We start from the raw sequence: 21,661 nt of genomic DNA on the forward strand, positions 1-21,661 counted from the left end.
ACCTCATAGCGATGATGTGTAGTATGCAGTATGGCAAGCGCTTTGTCATTACGGACGGAAATCTCACTACTAGTAGAGAATTTCATGTTTTGAATGGATTACATCAAGGGACAGTGACTGCGCCTACACTTTTCGCAGTATTTGCCGAAGAAATACTCAACTCGTTCGAGTTTAATAAATCTCCTAAAAGATCGTTGGTTGCCTTTGCTGACGATCTGATACCCTACACGAACTTCAGAAGATGTTCAATGATATTAAGTTCTTCACGAACAGCTGGCGGATGAAAATCAATGCGCAAAAGTGTGAAATGATTCTGTTTCGAAATTCCTTGGCGTACGCCAGTAAGAACTTGAAAAGGAATTGGGGAGATTTCCACATTATCGGGAACGAGGGTAGTTCTGAGCACATTCCTCATAAGAAGTGCGTGAGATACTGGGTGTGCATCTTGATGAGCGTCTCCATTTTAACGAGCACGTTAAAGTCGCGCTAGAAAGCGCTCGCAAGGCATTCATTCCTCTTTGAAGACTCTTTTATGCTCCACATCTTAGCCGGAAGGTTAAGATTATTTGCTATCTTACTTTGGTTAGACCGTTGCTTACTTATCTGGTTTAATTTGAGTGCTAGCCAAATGGAGAAAATAAGGATCTCTAAAAGGAAATGTCTGCGTGCACACGGCGCTTATTAGGACTGCTTCGTCAAACTATGAGCATTATGTAACTAATGAGGTGATGCATGCAGCTGCTGCTGTGCCGAAAATCGACACAGTTATCATCAGATTGATTCGGAACGATATAGTGCGATCTGCTTCACATGGCGAGAACCCTTGCGTTTCGTAGGCGTTCTACCCAAATGATGGGTATTCAGAGAAAACTCTCACGACAGGCTTCATTTCTCCCGAAGCGTTCGTGTATCTTGATAGGAATGGTCTAATTCTTAATTCTGCCGGTGATCCGGTTATGTATCATATATATAGGCGGGCCACGGACTAAAGAATAGAATATCCCGCGAACTTGACTGTGGGTACTCCGGAATTCGACTGGAGACACTCCAGAATGGGAGCAATTGATATTAAGCGGGATGAAAAAGAGAAATCTTGGTAGTGGTGGCTACGCCATGCCGATTAGCGGCGGCGATGCTCAGTTCTGCCATTTTTTTCTTGGTGGGGCTTTGTAAATAACTACATATTGAACGGGTGTTGCTTTTACCTCCAGTTGTAACTTATATATACATATGTTATTATTCTTTGTCTGTTTGTTAAAATTACAACTATTATTATTACTTTTTCTTCCTATGGATAATAATAATAATAATCGTTGGCGCAACAATCCATATTAGATCAGGGCCTTGAAGTGTGTTAGAGCACTTCATTCAAGACCGTAACGTACACTAGGAGGCAATGTGATCAGCATTGCCCTCGCCCGAGATTATTACCCTGATTTGACTCAGGTACTCATTCACAGCTGAGTCGACTGGTATCCGACGTCAAATCACGATGCAAGTTCCACTACCACCAGTGAGATTCGAACCGCGGCCTTCCATATGACAGCCTAGTGCTCTAACCACTGAGCTATCCGGACACCTATGGATGTTACTGTAAAAAAAGAAAAAATATATAAACCAAAAAGCAAATAGTTTTTAATTATGATAGTTTTAAGCACAATAAGTTAAAAGTATCTTTTGAAGCGATCGCTTTCCTGGCGTCAGTCCCCCCATGTAGTTAGGGGTCCCCTATTATGTTTGCAGTGGCAGGGGCACACTGGAGCCGCTCGTCGCGTAGGTACCAGAATCAAGGCTAGTTCTTCCCCGTCAATCCCTCGCACGTTTTTTTTTTTTTAGTGAGTTTGTTCCCTCCTTTATTAAGCCGTTAGGCAGTTTAGATCTTTTGGTGAAGAAACTTTCGGTGTTATCAACCAGCCTCTAGACTTCACGTCTCTATTGGAGTAGTTTACCCTGGGTGGGTTTAGTTTTTTTAGTATTGAGTCTAGGCACGTGGGTTCTGACATGGAGACATAGAACCCCGGCCTCGTCTTAACGAACCGCTAGCATTCGAGTTAGTTCCAGCACGCGCCTTCCGGTTCCAACTATTATCTCCGGCAGTCGGTGTTCACGACTGACAAACCGGTTAGGGGAGTTTGGTTGGTTGACAGCCTTGGTGACCATGTTGGTGCCAAGGTGATGCAACGCAGAACTTGCATCGTAACAGACCCCAGGATTTCCTTATTAGTAGGAAAAGCAGATCTGTCGGGACAGTCAAAGTTGTGAATAAAAATTCTATGAGGAAACCGTGAAGCTCAGCAGCTTTATTGAAAACAGAGCTTATCATTGGTCAGCTTTTAGTACAGATTCAATCCAATCTAAATAAGCTGAAACTCTTGTGTACACTCCGGGGCTAGGTCCAGCGCAGTATTGCCCAAATGATGTGATTCCTACTATAGCCGGCATGCTTACTGTCCCAATATAGTGTTTAAATTGCAACGGTCCTCCAGAGTCTCCCTAAATGATAATAAAGTCCATCATAACATTGCAAATTTATAATTTAATATTTAAACAAATTATAATATTAAATTTGAAGGTGTACCTGACAAGTATCTTTTTGCCCATTTGGATCAAGAGCGCACATTTGTCCATCTTTTATCCCGTTTGGAAAATGCTCATTAATTGGGATCTTCAAACTACACATTTCATTTGGTAGAATTGGGATCGTTGCTTGGTATAGAGTATTAGCTTGAGGTCCACTGTATTCGAGCGTTCCGTAGCCCAAAGCTGTCAATTCTTGCTGTGGAATATCCTCTGTTGCCCAAAGACAAGCTGGTTTTGTTGTTGATGTAATTCTAGAATGAATAATGTCAACTAGAAGGAACTATAACCAAAATTCGAGTAAAATAAGGAAGAAAATATCCAAAACTTAAAAGATAGTTTCTTTCTGCGCTTACTCGTTATCAACAACAATTACTCGAATTCTGGCGAAATTTTTAAAAGTGCAATATCATGGTAAATCAACGACGCTGAGTACTGAGGATGTACGAATATGCCATTTATCTTGAAATCAACTGGATACGTGTCGTTCTCCGTTTCGAGCAGATTTAAGTCTCCAGTTCGGATAATATCAGGTTGGACTCTGCAATTAAGAAACTCTAATTTGATTCATTTGTTTAAATAGGTTCTAGTTCCTCTATTGTCTAAAAATGCTGATAAGAAAGACAAATACGATATTTTGGGATATTTTTCTTCAGTGTGTTTTCTTCCGTTTTTGGATTTACACCGATATTACTGTAGTTATAACATCTTTCTTGCCTAGTTGTCCTATTAACGTTATATTACGTTACGCGAAATATTTTTGGAGAACGTGGAACTCCCGGAAGCTGGTATACTCTTGACATTCTGGATCAGACATGTGGACAATATACTGGCAATCGTCAAAATGCAAGAAGTAGGAACGATTTTCGGCTTTGGCGAAACTGATTATCGATCCAGGCAAATCAATAGGCCTGAATTTGAAAAATTTGTATATTTCGAGGTCTCTTGTATCCTTTTATCGGTGCTTTCAGAGGGAAATGGTGTATTCCACGTGGTTGCGTGGTGAGAAGCAATCGAACTCACTTTTATTTCATTCCATTCCTTCTCGATGATTACTGATACAAATTGAACTTTTTTATAGATAGGTCCAAAAACCATATGCTGAGAAAAAACGTCCACCCTCTTAAACTCAACACAAAATTGTTCCGTTTGCAGACAGAACTTCCCAGACTACGTACAAATTTCATCACGCTTTGTCAGTTCTCGGATAAATTGAGTGTAACAAACATACAGAGAGACACACAGGAAAATTTTAAACCGATTTTAATAAAATTTTGTTGAAAAAAACCTTGAAAGAAAGAGATTTAAAACAAACATTACAGTGGCGATACAAAACAAATTAGTGGACCGTACTCAAACAGCATTATAAATTAACAGAAAACTTACCCTCGGGAGCTAGTACAGTGAGCAGCAGTTATAATAAATTTGTTTGTGATCACACTTCCTCCACATCTCCAATCAATTCCGTCTTCTGAACTCCAGCCGATAGCAGCCTATAAATGAGGTCTTCCGTAAAATAGGAAGTATTAAAAAAAGCCATTCAAAATTACCATATGCGGATGCTCTTCAGGTAAAGAGCGTTCTCCCCCAACGACCAAAATTTCGAATGTATCTCTCGGGTAGTATTCTTCGCAAACTGAAAGGAAAATTCATTAACATTAATGTAATGCACTACCTTGATCAAGAAGTTCCGGGAATTATTATCGTAAGTTGTTCCTACTGAGCCGATTTAAGTTCTGTGTTTTTTTTTTTTGGTTTTAGCACCATAGCTCAACAATTTTGAAAATGACACCATATTGAGTTTATCTGGCAGTGTATTTTCGATACTTTACAATTTTAGACATTGCAGTAGCTTCCTTCCTTCCTACCTAGCAACCTTATGCAGCCCCATTAATCTCCTTTCGAATCCCTATTACCCATTCCAACTTCATCTAAAAGTTTACCTTATAAATGATCATTAAATTATTTTTGAAATTTTCATCACAAAACCATGTCACCTTTAAATTTCCATTTAAATATTATTGAAGGTAAGGTTTTGTGTAAAACAAAACCTTATTAATATCGGCTTGCTGTCTGCCGGTCTGTCTGCCATTTTTTGTCGTCACCCTCTAAGCGGTAAGGTAGAAATTGAGTTAGGTCGTAGCTGACTTCTATGTACCGTCGTTTAATCCATTTTGTAACTTCTGGGATAATATTGTGAGTTCCGCGTCCTTTTTGTAACTCCTGCACTCCTCACCTTTCCATCAAATATCAATCTACTATTACTACAAAACCAAACCTTTCATTTGATGCCCTACATGACTATATTTAGCGAAAAAAATGTGCACCCCCTTTTGCATGTATGGGGACCCGCATTAAATTTGACGTAAAAGGATGTAACTCACTGCATACGCGAGCGTCCACAGTTCCCACCTTTCCACCAAATTTTATGTCTATCGCTACAACCGAAATTGATAAGTTTGAATTGCTATAACTTTGATATTAATGGCTGGATTTCCATGAAACTTGACCTGTTTATGCGAGACGTTGTCCCTGGTGCACAATTTGGTACCCCTGGAATGAACTCAAGGGGGGTTTCAGTCAATTTCTGGTAATATCCTATTAGTAAATTCACTTGAGCAAATTTCGGAATGAGACATATTTTGAGGACCAGATTTCACATAAGCGCACTATCTTGATTTTTTTCGGATTTTTTGGGTTGAATAGTTTTTGATAATGATTCCTGTCTCACTTTCAGTGTGCACATTTTAATTCCTTACTCGCGCATTTTACAATTCACATCGAAACTAATATCAGATTCGAAGTACTAATCGAGACCTTTTATTTGCCACCTCACACGACTATAATCGATGAAAAAAAATGTTTACATTCCCCGTTTGCACGCATGGGAGCCCCTCTTTAAATTTCACGTAAATTTATGTTACTGACTGTATGTGTGGGACTTCATAGTTCCCATATGCCCACCGAATTTTGTACGGATCGGTTTAGCCGTTTTGGAGAAAAGTGCCTGTAGCAGACAGACAGACAGTGAATCGATTTTAATAAGGTTCTGTTCAACACAAAACCTTAAAAACAATTGCAACTCGTTGTTCAAAAACGGGTTTTATCGTTTTCGGACGATAAATGTATCGTTAAGTTTTCGAACGAAAATCCGTCATTGCACGCAACTTATATAAAAGAGGAATTCAAATTGAGGGCATGAGCTAAAATAGTTCGGAATAGATTAAGGTACCATGATTTGAAGGACCGAAACCCAAGAAACGAGCTATTTTTGAAGGCAACACATATTACAAAAATAATTCGATCAGCAAAATGACATGGGGAATGCCCTATCCAAAAATGGATTAATATTTTATGGATGGACGAAAGGAGAATCATTCTTTTTAAGGTTTTGTGTAAACACAAAACCTTATTAAAATCGGTTTACTGTCTGTCTGTCTGCCTGTCTATCTGACTGTCTGTCCGTCACACGCATTTTTCTCGGAGACGGTTATAGCGATTGACACCAGATTTGGTAGAAAGGTAGGAACTGTGAACGCTCACGCATATAGTGAGTTACATCCTTTTACGATGAATTTAAGGGGGGGGGGGGTCCCCATACATGCAAAAGGGGGGTGTAAATTTTTTTTTCATCAAATATAGTCATGTGGGGTATCAAATTAAAGGTCTCTTTCATTCTCAGGAACTACTCAACCGAAAAATCTGGAAAAAATCAGGGGTGGTGCCTAGGCTCCGAAATACCCTCCAAATCGATACCTGTTCAAATAAAGTTAATAATAGTATATTACTATAATTTTTAGTAATTTACCGAAAAACCCCCCTTAAGTTCATCCTAGAATCGCAATTTTGCAGCAATGTAGGTTACAGCATAGAGCATGATCCTGCCAAATTTGGTGAAAATCGCACTATTACTAACAAAGTTATACTAGGTCAAATCTGTCGCTCCTCTGCAAATTCAAGACTATGAATGCCAATATCACTTGAAAGTGGCTATTTTCACATAATATATGCATATTTTACGTGCTACATGCTAATGGGACAAATATACACCCAAATCTCTTTATAAAAGAAATACACAAAACCTTTCATACCTGAAGCGTCTAGCTTCCGGTTTCCCGACTTGTTTGTCTCTAAGGAGGAAGACAGTATATTCGAAATCCATCGAAATATGAATACGATTCTCGCTTGACAATGAAAACGATTAGGTACGATGGAGTGGCCAGAATCGTAATGCTTGATATTGGCCTGCATTTCTTACTAATGGTGTTGGTCCAATATTTTGGATCAAGAGCATCGTGGATCAAAATGTTTATGCAGATATTTTTCAGGCTATTATCACCTGATATACTATCTCTACTATATCTCTTAAATAGGTCCAACAGCAGGACAGTGATCCAAAACATACGGGCTGAAAATCTAAAGAATTGTTTTTGGACAAAAAAGCGCCGTAACGGAGCGACCTACTAAATCGCCTGACCACAATTCGAATCGAAAACCAAAAAATAACAGCAAACTTGACTAGAATGTAGAACGTTTTTGGAAAGTGATCTCTGTTGAAAGGTGATAAAAGCTTTTGGATTCGAAGAAACATCAGTGCGAAGCACTTATCAAGGTCAAAAGACACACAACCAAATATTGAGCCTTTCTTCGTTAATATACTATACCTAAATATTATTTCGTTTTTGTTTATTGTTGAAAGAAATATTGAAGTGCTATTATTTTTATCGCTCTTCTCTAGACCTCTTGTCATGAATGCTGCTTCATTTTCTTCTATTAAATTTTCTGTATAAATTTACTTTCGTTTTACGTTTGGTATCCCTACTGACTTCATTTTATCACTATATTCTAATTTGAATCAGGCTTTAAAGTTAATTTCACACAAATTGATCTTATGAATTTTCACGCATTTTCACTTTACTCCGTGCACAACAGCACACATATATATACATGAATTAAAAACCGCTGACAACAAAGTACACACATATCAATTATATTGGTTACTACCCGCAAGCTTTATTAGCACATAGATATATATACACATGTCAACCTTGAGTAATTAAAATTGATATGCAAATAACCCAAAAAAAAAACTAAAACGTCCCCATGGACTTCGCCGTTCATATAAGTTCACTTTATATGATAATGACGTCATACAAGTCTTAGGTTGCAATAAATTTACCTGAAAAGCAAAGCTTTGACTTTCAATAGCTTTGTTAATAATAGTTGGATTGCGTTCAAACTTTTTATTATGTCCTATATTATCGCCAATACTGATGCCAAATTTTGCACTTCTGGGATGAATTCACTCGCCTATGTTTCACCCAATATCATAAATAAAATCAGTTTCGAAAAGTTCTAAACGAGACTTTTCATTTGACACCCCACATGATTATATTCTGTGAAAAAAATGTACACCCCCCTTTCGCATGTATGAGGAGCCCCCTTAAATTCGATGTAGAATTATGTAACTCACTGTATTCAAACGTAACATAAAATAGCCCTACTAGCTGCATGTAAAGGGAATTTTGTGACACTCGGTTCAGCGGGCAGACACCATCTTCGAATTTTTTACTAAACAGTTACGGAATTAATCTGATTTGGCACCTTGGAAATTCCTTCTGATCAATCGAGTCGAAAAAATCGTCATGGAGAATGAGTTTCAGTTGCCAAGAATAGAAAAATCGAAATACCAGCCACCGAGTGTACACAGTTTTTCGTGCATTGGAAGAAGCGCTGGTATAAATGCACAATAAAATAATGGGGATTACTCTGAAGGGGAAAGTCACAGCTTTAATTAATAATTTTGTATTCTCAATTTTCTGAATTAATTCCGGGAACCTTTAGATTAAAGTAGTATTTCTCCAAGAATTCCACTTATATTGATATTAGTTTTTAAAATTCAAGTTTCAAACGGTGAAATAAGAACGAAGCAAATTCTTTTAGTGGAGTTATTATTCTTTTGGACTTTTTTTTTGTTTTGGGTCTTTTGACACTAGCTAACAAATTTCTTTCAAAGTTCAAGGGTGAAATGTAAATTAGATCAGATTTATCTCATTTTTAGTCAGATTTATCCAATTTTTTTTTGGGCAAAAATAAAGGTAAATACCTAATAAAATTGTGAAAAAACACCACACAAGTCTAACAAATAAAATTTTCGACATACTTTCCTCCACCAGCCTCAACGAGGTTTTTGATTTTTCAATTTTCTCCAGCACTTCTGGGCAGCAGTAGATTACTGTTTGACAAGAAAAAGAGCAAAAGTCCGAATTCTGTAGAGGCACATTTTTCTGGGGGCAATTTTCGATATTTTCACAAATTCCACTTAATCCATCACTTCTTATGCACTTTTCGCCCACTGACTTCTCGTTATCTAATGGATAATAAATCGAATCTTGGCCGCTAATTGTAAGAAGAAAATTTAAAAGAAAAGCAACCAGGAATTCTACTGCGGCACGTTTGGACCCCATTCTGTCTAGATGTTAACTAGAAGTTTGTAATATCTTGGAGTACTGAAATTATCACAATACATATATGTTGTTTTGCTTCTGCAATTGGAGAAGAGCAGTTAAAAACTCGTTTTAAAAAAATACATGTCTTTAACCTTCATTGCATTGTGTCTTGAAAAATCACTTTAAACTCTAAATAATTTTATGCAAATTACTAACTTAAATATGATGACTTTCGAAAATTAAGGCATTTATTTTGCACTTGCATGCATAAAGTATCTTTAACATATAACTCTTGAAACCAAAAACGACGGCATTTTATCTACCTTAATACATGTCAAGTTGATTTATTATAAAGAAATTAACAAGTAAAACTATATTCTTTTATCGCATTTCAATTTGGCTGTGAAAACCTGCTTGTGGGCGTTAAAATAACGGCAGCAAGCGCTTCTTTATACATAATTATTTGATGTAAGCGATTTCACTAAATATAGATACAATATACACTGCGTACATTCAATAATTAATTTCACACCAAAAGTATTACAAGTATTACATTATTAATTACATAAACCTAAATATACTTCGAAAATAGTTGCCGGCCAAAGACCATTGGTGATCAATAGCGATGTTACTTCTATTATTCTAGGCCAAAATTGTCCGTCTGTGTATAGCATATGATGCATTTGAAATATTATATTTGGTATTGTGGGTGCATAGCATATACTTAGATAAAATTTTCTGTAAGAATCAACAACTGAAACTAAGAACAAGTCAGGAAACCGGAAACTGGACGCTCAGGTACGAAAGGTTTTGTGTATTTCTTCTATAAAGATATTTGAGTGTGCATTTGTCCCATTAGCACGTAGCACGTAATATATGCATACATTATGTGAGAATATCCACATTCACGTGATATTGACAATCAAAGTCTGGAATTTGCAAATAAGCGACAAATTTGACGTATTTGTAGTAATAGTGCGATTGCCACCAAACTTGGTAGGATCATGCTCTATATTAAGCGGGGCTTTGCAGTCAATTACTAAGAGGTTAGATATTATCTTCTATTTGCAGTTAAGTCTAAAATTGATAGACCAGTAGCTTACTCCAAACTACAATTTTATTTTATTATGTATATATATATTTCGGGGGCAACTTACTCCCTTCATCAGTACAAAGCTTTGGAGTAAGCTACTGGTCTATCAATTTTAGCCAATTACTAAAAACGATAGTAACATACTATTATTAACTTTATTTGAACAGATATAGGTATGAAGGGTATTTCGGAGCCTAGGTACTATATAGTGGCAGCCTCTTGATTTTTTTTTCACATATTTCGGTCCGGTAGTTTCTGAGAATGAGTCCGTTAAAGAAATGATCACCCACCCACCTGTCCAGCAAATGTCAAAACTAAGACCGACTTCGGAAAGTACTAACCGAGATCTTCATTTGATACCTCATATGACTATATTTAATGAAAAAAAATGTACACCCTCATTTTGCATGTATGCGGACCCCCCTTAAATTCGATGGAGAATTATGTAACTCCCTGTATGTGTGAGCGTTCACAGTTCCTACCTTTCCACCAAATTGGGTGTCAGTTAGAACAACCGTCTCCGAGAAAAATGCGTGTAACGGACTGACAAACAAACAGACTGACAGTAAACCGATTTTAATGAGGACTAGTTTTACACAAAACCTTAAACAGCGTAAGCTTCTATCAACAATCGCAAATAACGTTTCCAGCCTTACTTTTTGAAACAGCATTGATTTCCCCTAAACAGAGGGGCGCGGAAAATAAGCGATAGCCAATTAACTCAGCTTATGGTTTAGATACGAAAGATTTTGTGATTCTTTTATGTTAACTACATACATATAAACGCGTAAGAGCAAGCGACTACATGTGGGTTACTTTTTTTAGCCTTTATCTCTTTCAATAACAGTGTGGGCTCGTCCTGATCGGTTGCGCTATTTTTCTCCATCATAGGCTTGATTTGGAATAAGCATTCAAATCACCATCTACCGTTTCAAGCCATTATTGTTTCAGTCGGCCTTAACAAGGGAATTACATTTGCCATCGTTCCAATATACCCATTCTGTCGGAAATCAGATTTCCCTCTTTGTTTCGGCAGGATGAACATCGAGGTGTATAAAGCTTCATCCTGCTAACTTGTTGGTAAAACTTCCGCACCTGGTGCGGTTGCTCCCTGAACTTCTCGAGTTCACAGACTTTTTCCTTCAGTGCAGTCGCTTCTCGATTCAACGGAGTTCGTGATAAGTCTGTGTGCGCGTTTTTGAAAGCGCAGCATTGCCGCGTACGCAGCACTCCGTTTCGTTGCCAGCTTACATTCATCGCCGAACCAGCGGTTCCAACTTTTCTTCCGGCCGGAGCCTAGTATGTTTGTGGCCATATCAATGATTACAACTTTCAGGTGTTTGTGAAGATCATTTGTTGATGCTTGATCTCGAGGACATCTGTTACCTGCGGTTATTGCGGCATACATTTCCCCCATATAGTTGCTTCGGAGGGCTTTGTTGTGGATAGCTTCAGTATTCACTTTCACCTGATTATCAGAGAGGAGTCTGGGTGGTGTTGTAATTCGAGCTCGGAGCACTACGCCAACAAGATAATGATCCAAGTCTACATTGACCCCCTATATATTCTGTCAAAGGGTAGTATAGATCCCAGGGCGAAACGTGAATTGGCAGCCACGTTGGAGCATAAAACCTGGGAAACGCCTGCTGAACCAACCTCTACTACACAACCCTATCACCACCTCTACGTGGTTATCGCTGGGAGCTCTTTCTTCATGAAAAACTGCAGACGGAGAAGGATGATGACAAGTCTCCCGCGCCTAAAAACGGGAGAAAATGTACCAACTAGTCCTGGAAGGTGGGGGTTGGGTAAACCTGACAACCCTACACGGAAAACCGATGTTACGGAGCTACGGAAAGAGCCTCGGACAGGATGGATTTTACAATGACGACCCCGGCAACCACAGCGGATTAACGATTTGCGCATTTTCTCATGAAACGTGCGCTCCCTGTACAGACCGAATGCTACTGAGCAGCTAACCGATACCCTGTCCCAACATAAGGGCAATGTAACAGCGTTGCAAGATATGCGATGGACAGGGACCGGTTTCCTGGAGAAGAGCCGCTACACAATATATTATAGTGGCCATCTAGTAAACCATGTGCTCGAACTAGGTTAGCCAAAAAATGAAACCTGCCATTATCGGCTTTGAAAATATAAGCGAAAGGCTATGCACTCTGCGTTGCGAGGCAAATTTAGAAATATAAGCCTCATAAATGTTCACACCCCTGCAGAGGAGACTCCAGCGTCGGAGAAGGATACCTTCTACGAGGCAGTTGAGTGGGCCCACGAAGCCTGTCCCAGGTATGATATCAAAATCATACTTGGAGGCTGTCAAGTAGAGACGGAGCCTGTATTCAGGCGATACGTTGGCTCCCATAGCTTACATAGAGATACCAATGATAACGGACTGCGGATTATTCAGTTAGTAGTATCGTGCGAAATGGTTGTTGGATGTACCTGGTGGAAAGCGGTCTACAAACATACATGGCCTCTCCAGACGGGACCACTTTCAACCAAATCGACCACGTCCTGATCGACCGCGCCACCTCTTAGCCTTGATGAATGTCAGAACATATAGGGACGCCAATGTAGACTCGGACCACTATCTCGTTGGTATAGTGCTCCGAGTTCGAATTGCGATACCACCTACAATCCCCTCTGACAATCAGGTGAGAGTGAGTACTGAAGCCATTCACAACACCTATAAGGGGGAAATGGATGCGCAGTAGCCGCTGTCAACAGAGATCCTGGACGTGACGCATCAACAAATGATCTTCACAACCAACTGAAGAACGTTATCATTGATACGGCCACAAAGATACTTGGCCCCAGTCGCAAGAAAATTCGGAACAGCTGGTTTGAGGTTGAATGTAAGCTAGCAACGGAACGGAAGAATGCCGCATACCGAGTAATGTTGCATTCTCAAAGAACGCGGGCACACGCAGGAACTTATCACGAACTCTGTCGAGCGGAGAAACGACTTCAAAGGCGAAAAAAGGAAGCCTGGGAGAACCAACAAGTCTGTGAACTAGAAAAGTACAGGGGGCAACCGCACCAGGCGGGGAAGTTTTACCAACAAATCAGCAAGATGAACCCTTATACACTTCGATGCTCATCCTGCCAAAACAAAGAGGGAAAATTTATTTCCGACAGAATGGGCATATTGGAGCGATGGGTTGAGTACTTTGATGAACAACTAAACAACCAGAACATCGGCGAGTTGGAGATCCCGCCAACTGAAGACGACGGACAAATACTGCCACCACCAAATATAGGAGAAACAGTCCGTGCAATTCATCGACTTAGAAATCATAAGTCGCCAGGAGCCGATGGAATTGCAGAAGAATTGGTTAAATATGGAGGGGACTATTTACACCATCAACATGTGCTCAGGGTATGGGATAGCGAATCAATGTCTCACGATTGGCAACGAGGCATTATCTGTCTCATACATAAAAAGGGAGGTATCACACAATGCAGCAATTATAGATATATCAGGTTGCTGAGTACCATCTATAAGATATTCTCCACTATCTTGCTAGGCCAGATAACCCCATACGCCCAGAACATCATTCGCCCATACCAAAGAGGCTTCACTATAGCCAAATCAGCAACAGATCAGATTTTCTCTATGCGGCAAGCGATGGAAAAACTGTTGGAATATGGACATCAGTTGCACCATCTTTTCATCCACCTTAAAGCCGCCTATGATAGCATAGCCAGGGAAAAACTGTACACGGCCATGAGAGAATTCGATATCCTGATGAAATTGATAAGACTGACTAGGCTGACCCTGACCAATCTGGGAGGCCAGATAAAAGCAGCAGGATCACTCTCAAGACCATTCGACATTAACAACGGTCTACGAAAAGGGGATGCCCTATCATGCGTCCTCTTTAACCTGGCCCTCGAGAAAGTGATCTGTGATGCTGAGGTAAATGAAAGAGGTACGATCCTCTTCAAGTTCACCCAACTACTGGTCTATGCTGGCGATATCAACATCATGGGAAGAACCACCCGAGACGTACAAACTGCCTTCATCCAGATCGAGCAGGCGGCGCTCACTGCGAGATCTTGGGCTGCACATCAATGAAGGCAAGACAAAATACATGGTGGCAACGTCAGCACAGAAGACGATTCAACCAAAAACATCAAACCACACTGGTCAAACACAAACACGAAGAAGAATAAGGATAGGAGAATACAACTTTGAGACCGTTGACAATTTCTCCTATCTAGGGTCGCAAATCATAACCGATAAAAGCTACGATGATGAAATCCGCGCACGGCTATTATCAGCCAACAGAGCCTATTTCAGCTTACAAAGACCGTTCCACTCGAAACGTCTCACAATAGGGTCAAAGCTCTTACTGTACAAGACTATGATCTTGGCAGTCCTCATATATTCCTCGGAAACTTGGGTTCTTAGCAAGAAAAATTGCGAACTCTTGGCCCCCTACAAGAGGATGGACGATTCCGTAGCCTACACAATGACGAAATCTATCAGTGATTCCATAACCGTCCGGTTGTGGATAAAATCCGGTTCAATAGGTTACGGTGGCTGGATCACTTAATCCGTATGGATGAGGATGATCCAGCCCGGAAAGTCTATAAGGGCAGTATTTATGGTAGAAAAAGAAGACAAGGCAGAGCCTTCCTGAGATGGAGCGATGTCGTAGGTCAGGACGCCAGACAGCTTTTAGGGATATCGAATTGGTGGACCTCAGCGCAAAGCTGGTATGTCTGCAGTTCCTTATTAAGGCAGGCCTAGACCGGATACCAGTTATTGCGCCATTGATGATGATGATGATCGCCCGGGGTCTTTGCGACTAAAGCCGGAACTGGTCATATCATAATGTCAAAATCTTAACGAACGTAAATTAGAGATCTGCCAAAACTAATTCTCGCCCATTGATTCGTTTGAATACTTGACATTTCGAGTAGGATGTTTCCAACACTTCATTTGCTTACCCCACTTCGCAAAAACAAATTTCGAAAGACATTTTCTACGACATTTGTTTGATATTTCCTATGCTAAATTCAGTTGTCTCCGAATTTTCTGTGTTTAACGAAACTCTCGGAGGGGAACATTTCACGACGTACGTTCAATATGGACAGTCACATCCAATGCTCTTTGAGGCATTTCAAGTACGTTGCCGTATATGCCTGTTATAGTTCCAGCTTAAAAGTAAAAAAAATTGGAAACAGTCCTCATACGATGTCGACTCGGCCGGCTCGCCGAGGCCGATGGGTGGGTTTTACATGCAACCCATTAGCATGAGGTAAACTTGATAGGAGTTGGAACTTTTCTGACTATTGGCGCTCCGCAAGGGGATTTTAGGGTTGCAGGTGTCACCTCTCAAACCCAGTAGGTGAATTGTAGCCCAAAGGCTACTTATCATATGAAGTTGACACCACAATGGTCAAACTACCATTGAAAGTTCAACAAGGAAACAACGAGATTCTTTGATACTATGCTTGTTTCTCTTAAAATGAGGACGAAGTTTCCAGTGAAACAGCTATTCTATAGGCTTAGTGTAAAAGTGTGGGGATAATAGCAGCATATGATGCTATTTGTTGAGGAAGCCTTAACGGTAATGCAAAGGGACGCTATTAGATTATCTAGTAAGAACTGAAATGCAGATCCCCTACTTGGGAAATGAACTCACTTTCTTCAATGCAACGCGAAATTCGTCGACCTCATACGGCCTCATGCTAGCCATTGTCTCCGCTAATGTTTGTCCAATGACAGAGTATCATCTGCCTCTTCTCGCATGACACTTGTCTGCAATTCGCTGTCCATCCTTAGCCTTAGGATATCAAGGTAAGGATCGCTCCTCCCCATCAGTAGGTAACAGGTTTACCTCTTTGCTTACATTTCCCTGTTCGATCTGAATAATCATCACAATCCCTTTAGAGATGTCGGTAGATTGTCCACCTGGTGTATCCTTTGAAATATCCTTCTTCGGTTTCTTCCTGTATACAGGTAGCGGATTATTACCATACCTTTAGTTGATATGGCACTTGGTCTTACTTAAAATGATCGGTCATCCACCCAGATTGTGAGTAGTTTCTTTTTGCCCTCTAATTCGCTTCTAAGTACTCTCCACAGCCGTGTATGGTAGTAATTTTGCGCAATAATGAGGTTTAGAAACTCCTTTGTCCCCATCATGGTGGGTTTAACAAGGTAGTGAGTCACAATGAACGCCTCGTACCCAGCACAATTCAACAGTTCTGCTCCCTCCCATTCAGGCAATTTTAAGGACTATAGTCCTTAGCCATTCTGCCGTGTTCCCCGTCTCACAGTCTACTAGCATCATACCTAACCGAAAACAGTTCCGGGTGAACACAAGCAGCCAGTGTGATGCCCTTAACCACGCTAGTATGCATAGCTATGCCGTTTCTTCTTTTCTCTAAGCTACACGGAACTTACTTTCTTATGGGTTCAGCTTTGAGTTTTTGGCATATATCCTTCTTATGGGCTGACCTTCCCTGCTTCTTTTCGCAGCTTCCCCTTATTTATTAATATGTCGCATCTTATATCATTTGTGCTGCTGAACTATACTAATTACTTCGAAAGGCTTGTGGTAAGGGCGATCCATCGCAAGATACGCGTAAAGGATGGTTTTAGCTTTTCTAAAGTGATGATTTCCACAAGGATTACAAGAAACCCGATGATCTGGTGCCAAAAACTGCGGCATTGAAAGCGAATGCGATAAAAATGACTATCAACTTCTCTATTTTGCTAGACCACACATTCAATACGGTGTTGGCATTGCCATTTCAGAGGGTTTCCGTGATGCTATTAAAGAAGTCGAACGATTTGATGATCGGCTGATGAAGTTCACCATTATATCAGCTAATCGCACCATTTACTTCTTCACCACGTACCCACCGCATACATGTCGACCTGATGCCGAGAAAGATGCCTTCTGGCTACTTCTCGATGAAAAGGCTTGTCATGTAAAGAGGCAGATGGTAACAAGTGCCATGGGAGAAAGGGTTTCGGAGCGCGCAATGAGGATGGCGAGCGTATAATCGATTTTGCGGACACCCATGATCATGTACTTATGAATGTGGTTCATCAAACTATTGTCTTTAAGTAATCCAATTAAGTAATTATGATTACTTATTATTTTTATTGAAATATTTAAGCGAACTCAATGCGAATTTTATACAGCAAACTCAACGCGAATTCTATACAGTAAACTCAACTCAAATTCTATTTTCAAAAAGGACTTCCATATTCTTTAGCAATTTTCAACTTAATAATTAAATTCAGTGACAGGTCTGAAAAACATAATTACTGCGATCTTCCACTCCCTTGGTGTGCCACGCAAAGTGGATAGATCCGCGCCATCCATTCGCTCGCAACATTCGAAATAAATTTCGAATGCTGCGAATCCTGCCGCGCCACATCACTCCGCCCCCAGATGAAACCTAGGGGGTTTCAGCGACTGATCCCCGAACTTCGTTCGCCGTTAATCCACAAAGCGGACACGACGTTGCTTCGGGGCGCACGCGGGTTTCAGCCTGGACAAAGAGACCGCCTTTTTGTGACCACCGATCTCGAGCTGGAAGAAACGTTCTCCCCGCTCGAGAACGCGGTACGGGCCCTCATATGGAGGCTGCAGCGGCTTCCGGACGGCATCCGTCCTGATCAGCACATGCGTGCATGTGTCCAGTTCCTTGGGCGAACAAGCAGGTATGGACGAGTGTCGAGTGGGTGGTGTCGCCTTGATGCGCCGGAGATTGTCCCTCAGCAGACGCACCAACCCCGACTCCGTGAGACCCGATCTCTTGTCGAAGACCGGATCGCTTGGGAGTCTTGGGTTCTCTCCGTAAACCAGCTCCGCGGGGCTGGCAGCAAATTCCTCTCGGCGGGTTGTACGAAGGCCGAGTAGGACGAGAGGCAAGACTTGCGTCCAGGACGGGTCGTCGCGTGCCATAATGGCGGCTTTCAGCGTCCGGTGCCAACGTTCCAACATCCCATTGGATTGTGGGTGGTATGCCGTAGTCCGCTGGCGTTTAAAACCAAGGAGTTTGCCTAACTCGGAGAAAAGGGTGGACTCAAATTGCATTCCCTGGTCAGTGATGACCACTGCAGGGACGCCAAAGCGAGGTATCCACTCTCGACAGAGGGCTTCAGCACATGATTGCGCCGTGATGTCTTTCAGAGGTATTGCCTCAGGCCACCGCGTGAACCTGTCGATGATTGTGAGGCAATACTTATAACCATGCGAGTCTCGCAAAGGCCCTATAATGTCGAGGTGTATGGTGTGGAAACGCTTGGTAGTGCGGGGGAATGAGCCCACTTCTTTCCTAACATGCCTGGAGACCTTACATTTTTGGCATGCGATGCACTCTCTGGCCCAGGAATTAATATCCTTGTTCATGGAGGGCCAGAAGTATTTTCCGGTGACTAACCGGTTTGTTGTCCTGATGCCGGGGTGCGCCAAGTCGTGAACTGCGTGGAACACTTCCTTGCGAAATGTGGCCGGAATGTATGGCCGAGGTCCCTTTTCCGAGTCTTCGCAGCAGAGCGAGAGGTTTGAGCCGAAGATGGGCAACTCCCGAAATTTGTATTTAGGGTTGGACTTGAGGCTCTGAAGTGCTGCGTCATCCACTTGCGCCTTGGCAATAGCCGAAAAATCGAGTGAGGCGGGGATGTTAACTTCGGAGACACGAGACAAAGCGTCAGCAACAATGTTGTCCTTCCCGGACACGTGCTGGATGTCCGACGTAAACTGGCTTATGAAGCTCAGGTGTCGAAGCTGACGAGGGGACGCTTTGTCGGGCTTCTGTTTCAAAGCGAACGTGAGAGGCTTATGGTCCGTGAACACTGTGAACGGCCTGCCTTCTAGGGAGAAACGGAAGTATTTGATGGACAGGTATGCGGCGAGCAGTTCGCGATCGTAGGTGCTGTAGTTCCGTTGAGCGGGATTCAACTGTTTCGAGAAGAAGCTCAACGGCTGCCAAACTTGGTCCACCTTTTGGTGAAGGGCAGCACCTACTGCGATGTCAGAGGCATCAACAAAAACGGCTAGGGGTGCATCTTGCAGAGGGAATGCCAAGAGTGTAGCGTCAGCCAGTTGTTGACGAGATTTGTCAAACGCGCAGATAGCCTCTTCAGACCACACGATCTCTCGTGTGTCCTTAGTTTTGGGGCCAGACAAGTACGCGTTCAAAATGGACTGGAGATGGGCGGCCTTGGGCAGGAAACGACGGTAGAAGTTTAGCATGCCCAAGAACCTCCTCAACTCCCTCACTGTCATTGGACGCGGGAAGCTTGTGATTGCTTGCACCTTGTCTGGGTCGGGCTGTATTCCTTCAGGGGAAATGAAATGGCCGAGGAATCTCACCTGTTGTTGAAGGAATTTGCATTTCTCAACGTTTAGGACTAAACCGGCCTCAAGGAGACGTTGAAAAATGCACTCGAGATGGGCTAAGTGCTCAGACTCAGTGGAAGAAGCGACCAAAACATCATCCAAATATACGAAACAGAATTCGAGGTTTCGCAGGACTGAGTGAATGAACCTTTGAAAGGTTTGCGCCGCGTTGCACAATCCGAAAGTCATCCGGGTGAACTCGAAGAGTCCAAAGGGTGTGCATATTGCCGTCTTTGGAATGTCTTCAGGAGCTACTGGAATTTGGTGATAAGCCTTGGTTAAGTCCAAGGTCGAAAAGATGCGGCAATTCGCGAGGTGATGCGCAAAGTCGTGGATGAGTGGAATTGGATATCGGTCAGGAACAGTCTGTGCATTTAGCCTTCTGTAATCCCCACATGGGCGCCATTCGCCGTTTGGCTTAGGGACCATATGCAGTGGGGAAGACCAACAGCTGTTTGAGGGCCTGCAGATACCCTGTTGAACGAGTTGTTCAAACTCTTTCCGTGCAATTGCCAGTTTCTGAGATGGTAGAGGACGCACCTTCGAGAAGATCGGGGAACCAGTAGTGATAATGTGGTGCTGCACATTGTGCTTCACTGGTTTGGAGAGACTACAGTTGGTAGTAATCTGGCTGAACTTTTGGAGAAGTGCCCGAACACGAGAGTCGGTAATGTCTTCTAAAAGAAGGGAAAGATTATTGCCTGGGTGAGATACCATATGTCCCGACGTATTAAGGTTGGTCGTGGAATCTATAAGAGACTTGTTTTGCAAGTCCACCAGCAATCCATAGTGACACAGGAAGTCTGCGCCTAGTATGGGGAAGCTGACATCCGCCAGGATGAAACGCCACGAAAACGTCCTACGCAAGCCAAGACTCACGTCCACTTGCCTATACCCGTACGTGTTTATGCGGGAGGAATTTGCTGCCGCAAGTTTGAGCGATTGAGGGAAAAGTTGATGATGCTGGGGTACGGGAAGAACCGAAACCTCCGCACCCGTGTCGACGAGGTAGTTGCGCCTGCTGAGGGGGTCAAAAATAGTTAGGCGACGTGGTGCTGCGTTCTGGGTGGCCGCCGCCAAAACCCCCCGCGGACCTAGTTTTTTGCGGTAGAAGAGAATCTACACGGTAGCGTACATCTTGTCGCTTTATCCCCGAATCTGCGGTGGTACCAGCAAATCCCTGGGTCCGTGGACTGTCTTGACGACCTGCTACCTGATCGCCCTTTTCGGATGGCAGACCGCGAGCGTGCTCGCGATCTGGCGCCCGAACGCTGAGCGTCCAACGTCGCCCGCATCTCGGCCATACTGGCTGTTAATGCAGCAATCTCGCGCCTCAATTCACCCACCTCATCCGACGGTGGTTGAACGGCCGCCAAGGTTGGGCGTACGTACACCTCCTGAACCTGGTCGGCCGTCGCTGCCAGTTCCTCCAAGGAACCGGAGACGCAAGCGAGGATCGCCTGGGTGCCCTCCGGGAGCCGACGCAGCCAGAGCGACTTGATCAGGTCTTCGCCGATCTTACTCCCACCCAATTGCCTCATTTCACGAAGCAATTGGCTGGGAGTTCGATCACCTAAGGTTAAACCTGCCAGCAAGTGGTCTAATTTTGCCGACTCGCTTGCCGACAGGCGCCTGATCAACTCGCTCTTGAGCTGCACATACGATGTCGACTTCACCACGTCGGACACCAGAAGTATGGACTCTTCGTCCAGGCCGATCACCGCGTAGTTGAAACGGGTCGCGTCCGATGTGATGCCGGACATTTGGAACTGTGCTTCCAGATGCACGAACCACAGTTCGGGGTTCCGCCGCCAAAAAGGAAGAAACCCGTACGGCGAGGGCGGTCACTTGCGGGTTCGATGGGCCTGCTGCGTCTTTATTGTCAAAAGACATCTTGTTTCACGAAAAGTACGAGATTGAAATGCAAACGCGGTGAGTTTATTCTGAAACGCGGTGAACTTTACACCGACACGGCAGGCCGCACCCACAAATGCACGCACGAAACGAGAAAAAACGAAGCGGACGCTATCCAGCGCAGACCAAAAACACCACCAATGAGAATGGAGGACTCGCGATGCTAAACACCTGCACGCCGTCTCTTGCAGCGATTTCAATTTTTTTATTACTATTTTTTTTTTTTTTTTAACTGA

General features: G+C 42.6%; 1 protein-coding gene across 1 annotated transcript; it reads right to left on the bottom strand.

Moving 5' to 3' along the window:
- Positions 1-2,278: 2,278 nt before the first annotated feature.
- On the bottom strand, positions 2,279-9,068 carry LOC119651844 (venom protease-like). The gene is made up of 6 exons (XM_038055643.1): positions 8,741-9,068; positions 4,128-4,213; positions 3,964-4,070; positions 2,954-3,118; positions 2,579-2,831; positions 2,279-2,493 (listed from the first exon to the last, which is right to left on the bottom strand). Exons 1-6 carry the CDS (start codon positions 9,042-9,044, stop codon positions 2,320-2,322), a joined length of 1,089 nt encoding a protein of 362 aa, XP_037911571.1. The 5' UTR covers positions 9,045-9,068; the 3' UTR covers positions 2,279-2,319.
- Positions 9,069-21,661: the final 12,593 nt, after the last annotated feature.

This window comes from Hermetia illucens, chromosome 3 (genome assembly GCF_905115235.1).
Source record: "Hermetia illucens chromosome 3, iHerIll2.2.curated.20191125, whole genome shotgun sequence".
Lineage (NCBI taxonomy): Eukaryota > Metazoa > Arthropoda > Insecta > Diptera > Stratiomyidae > Hermetia > Hermetia illucens.

Coding starts and splice junctions, on each gene's coding strand:
- LOC119651844 (XM_038055643.1), bottom strand. CDS start 9,044: ATGGGGTCCAAACGTGCCGCAGTAGAATTCCTGGTTGCTTTTCTTTTA. Junction 4,214..8,740: donor GTTGAGGCTGGTGGAGGAAA/GTATGTCGAAAA, acceptor TTTTCCTTTCAG/TTTGCGAAGAATACTACCCG. Junction 3,119..3,963: donor CACTGTACTAGCTCCCGAGG/GTAAGTTTTCTG, acceptor TCTTAATTGCAG/AGTCCAACCTGATATTATCC.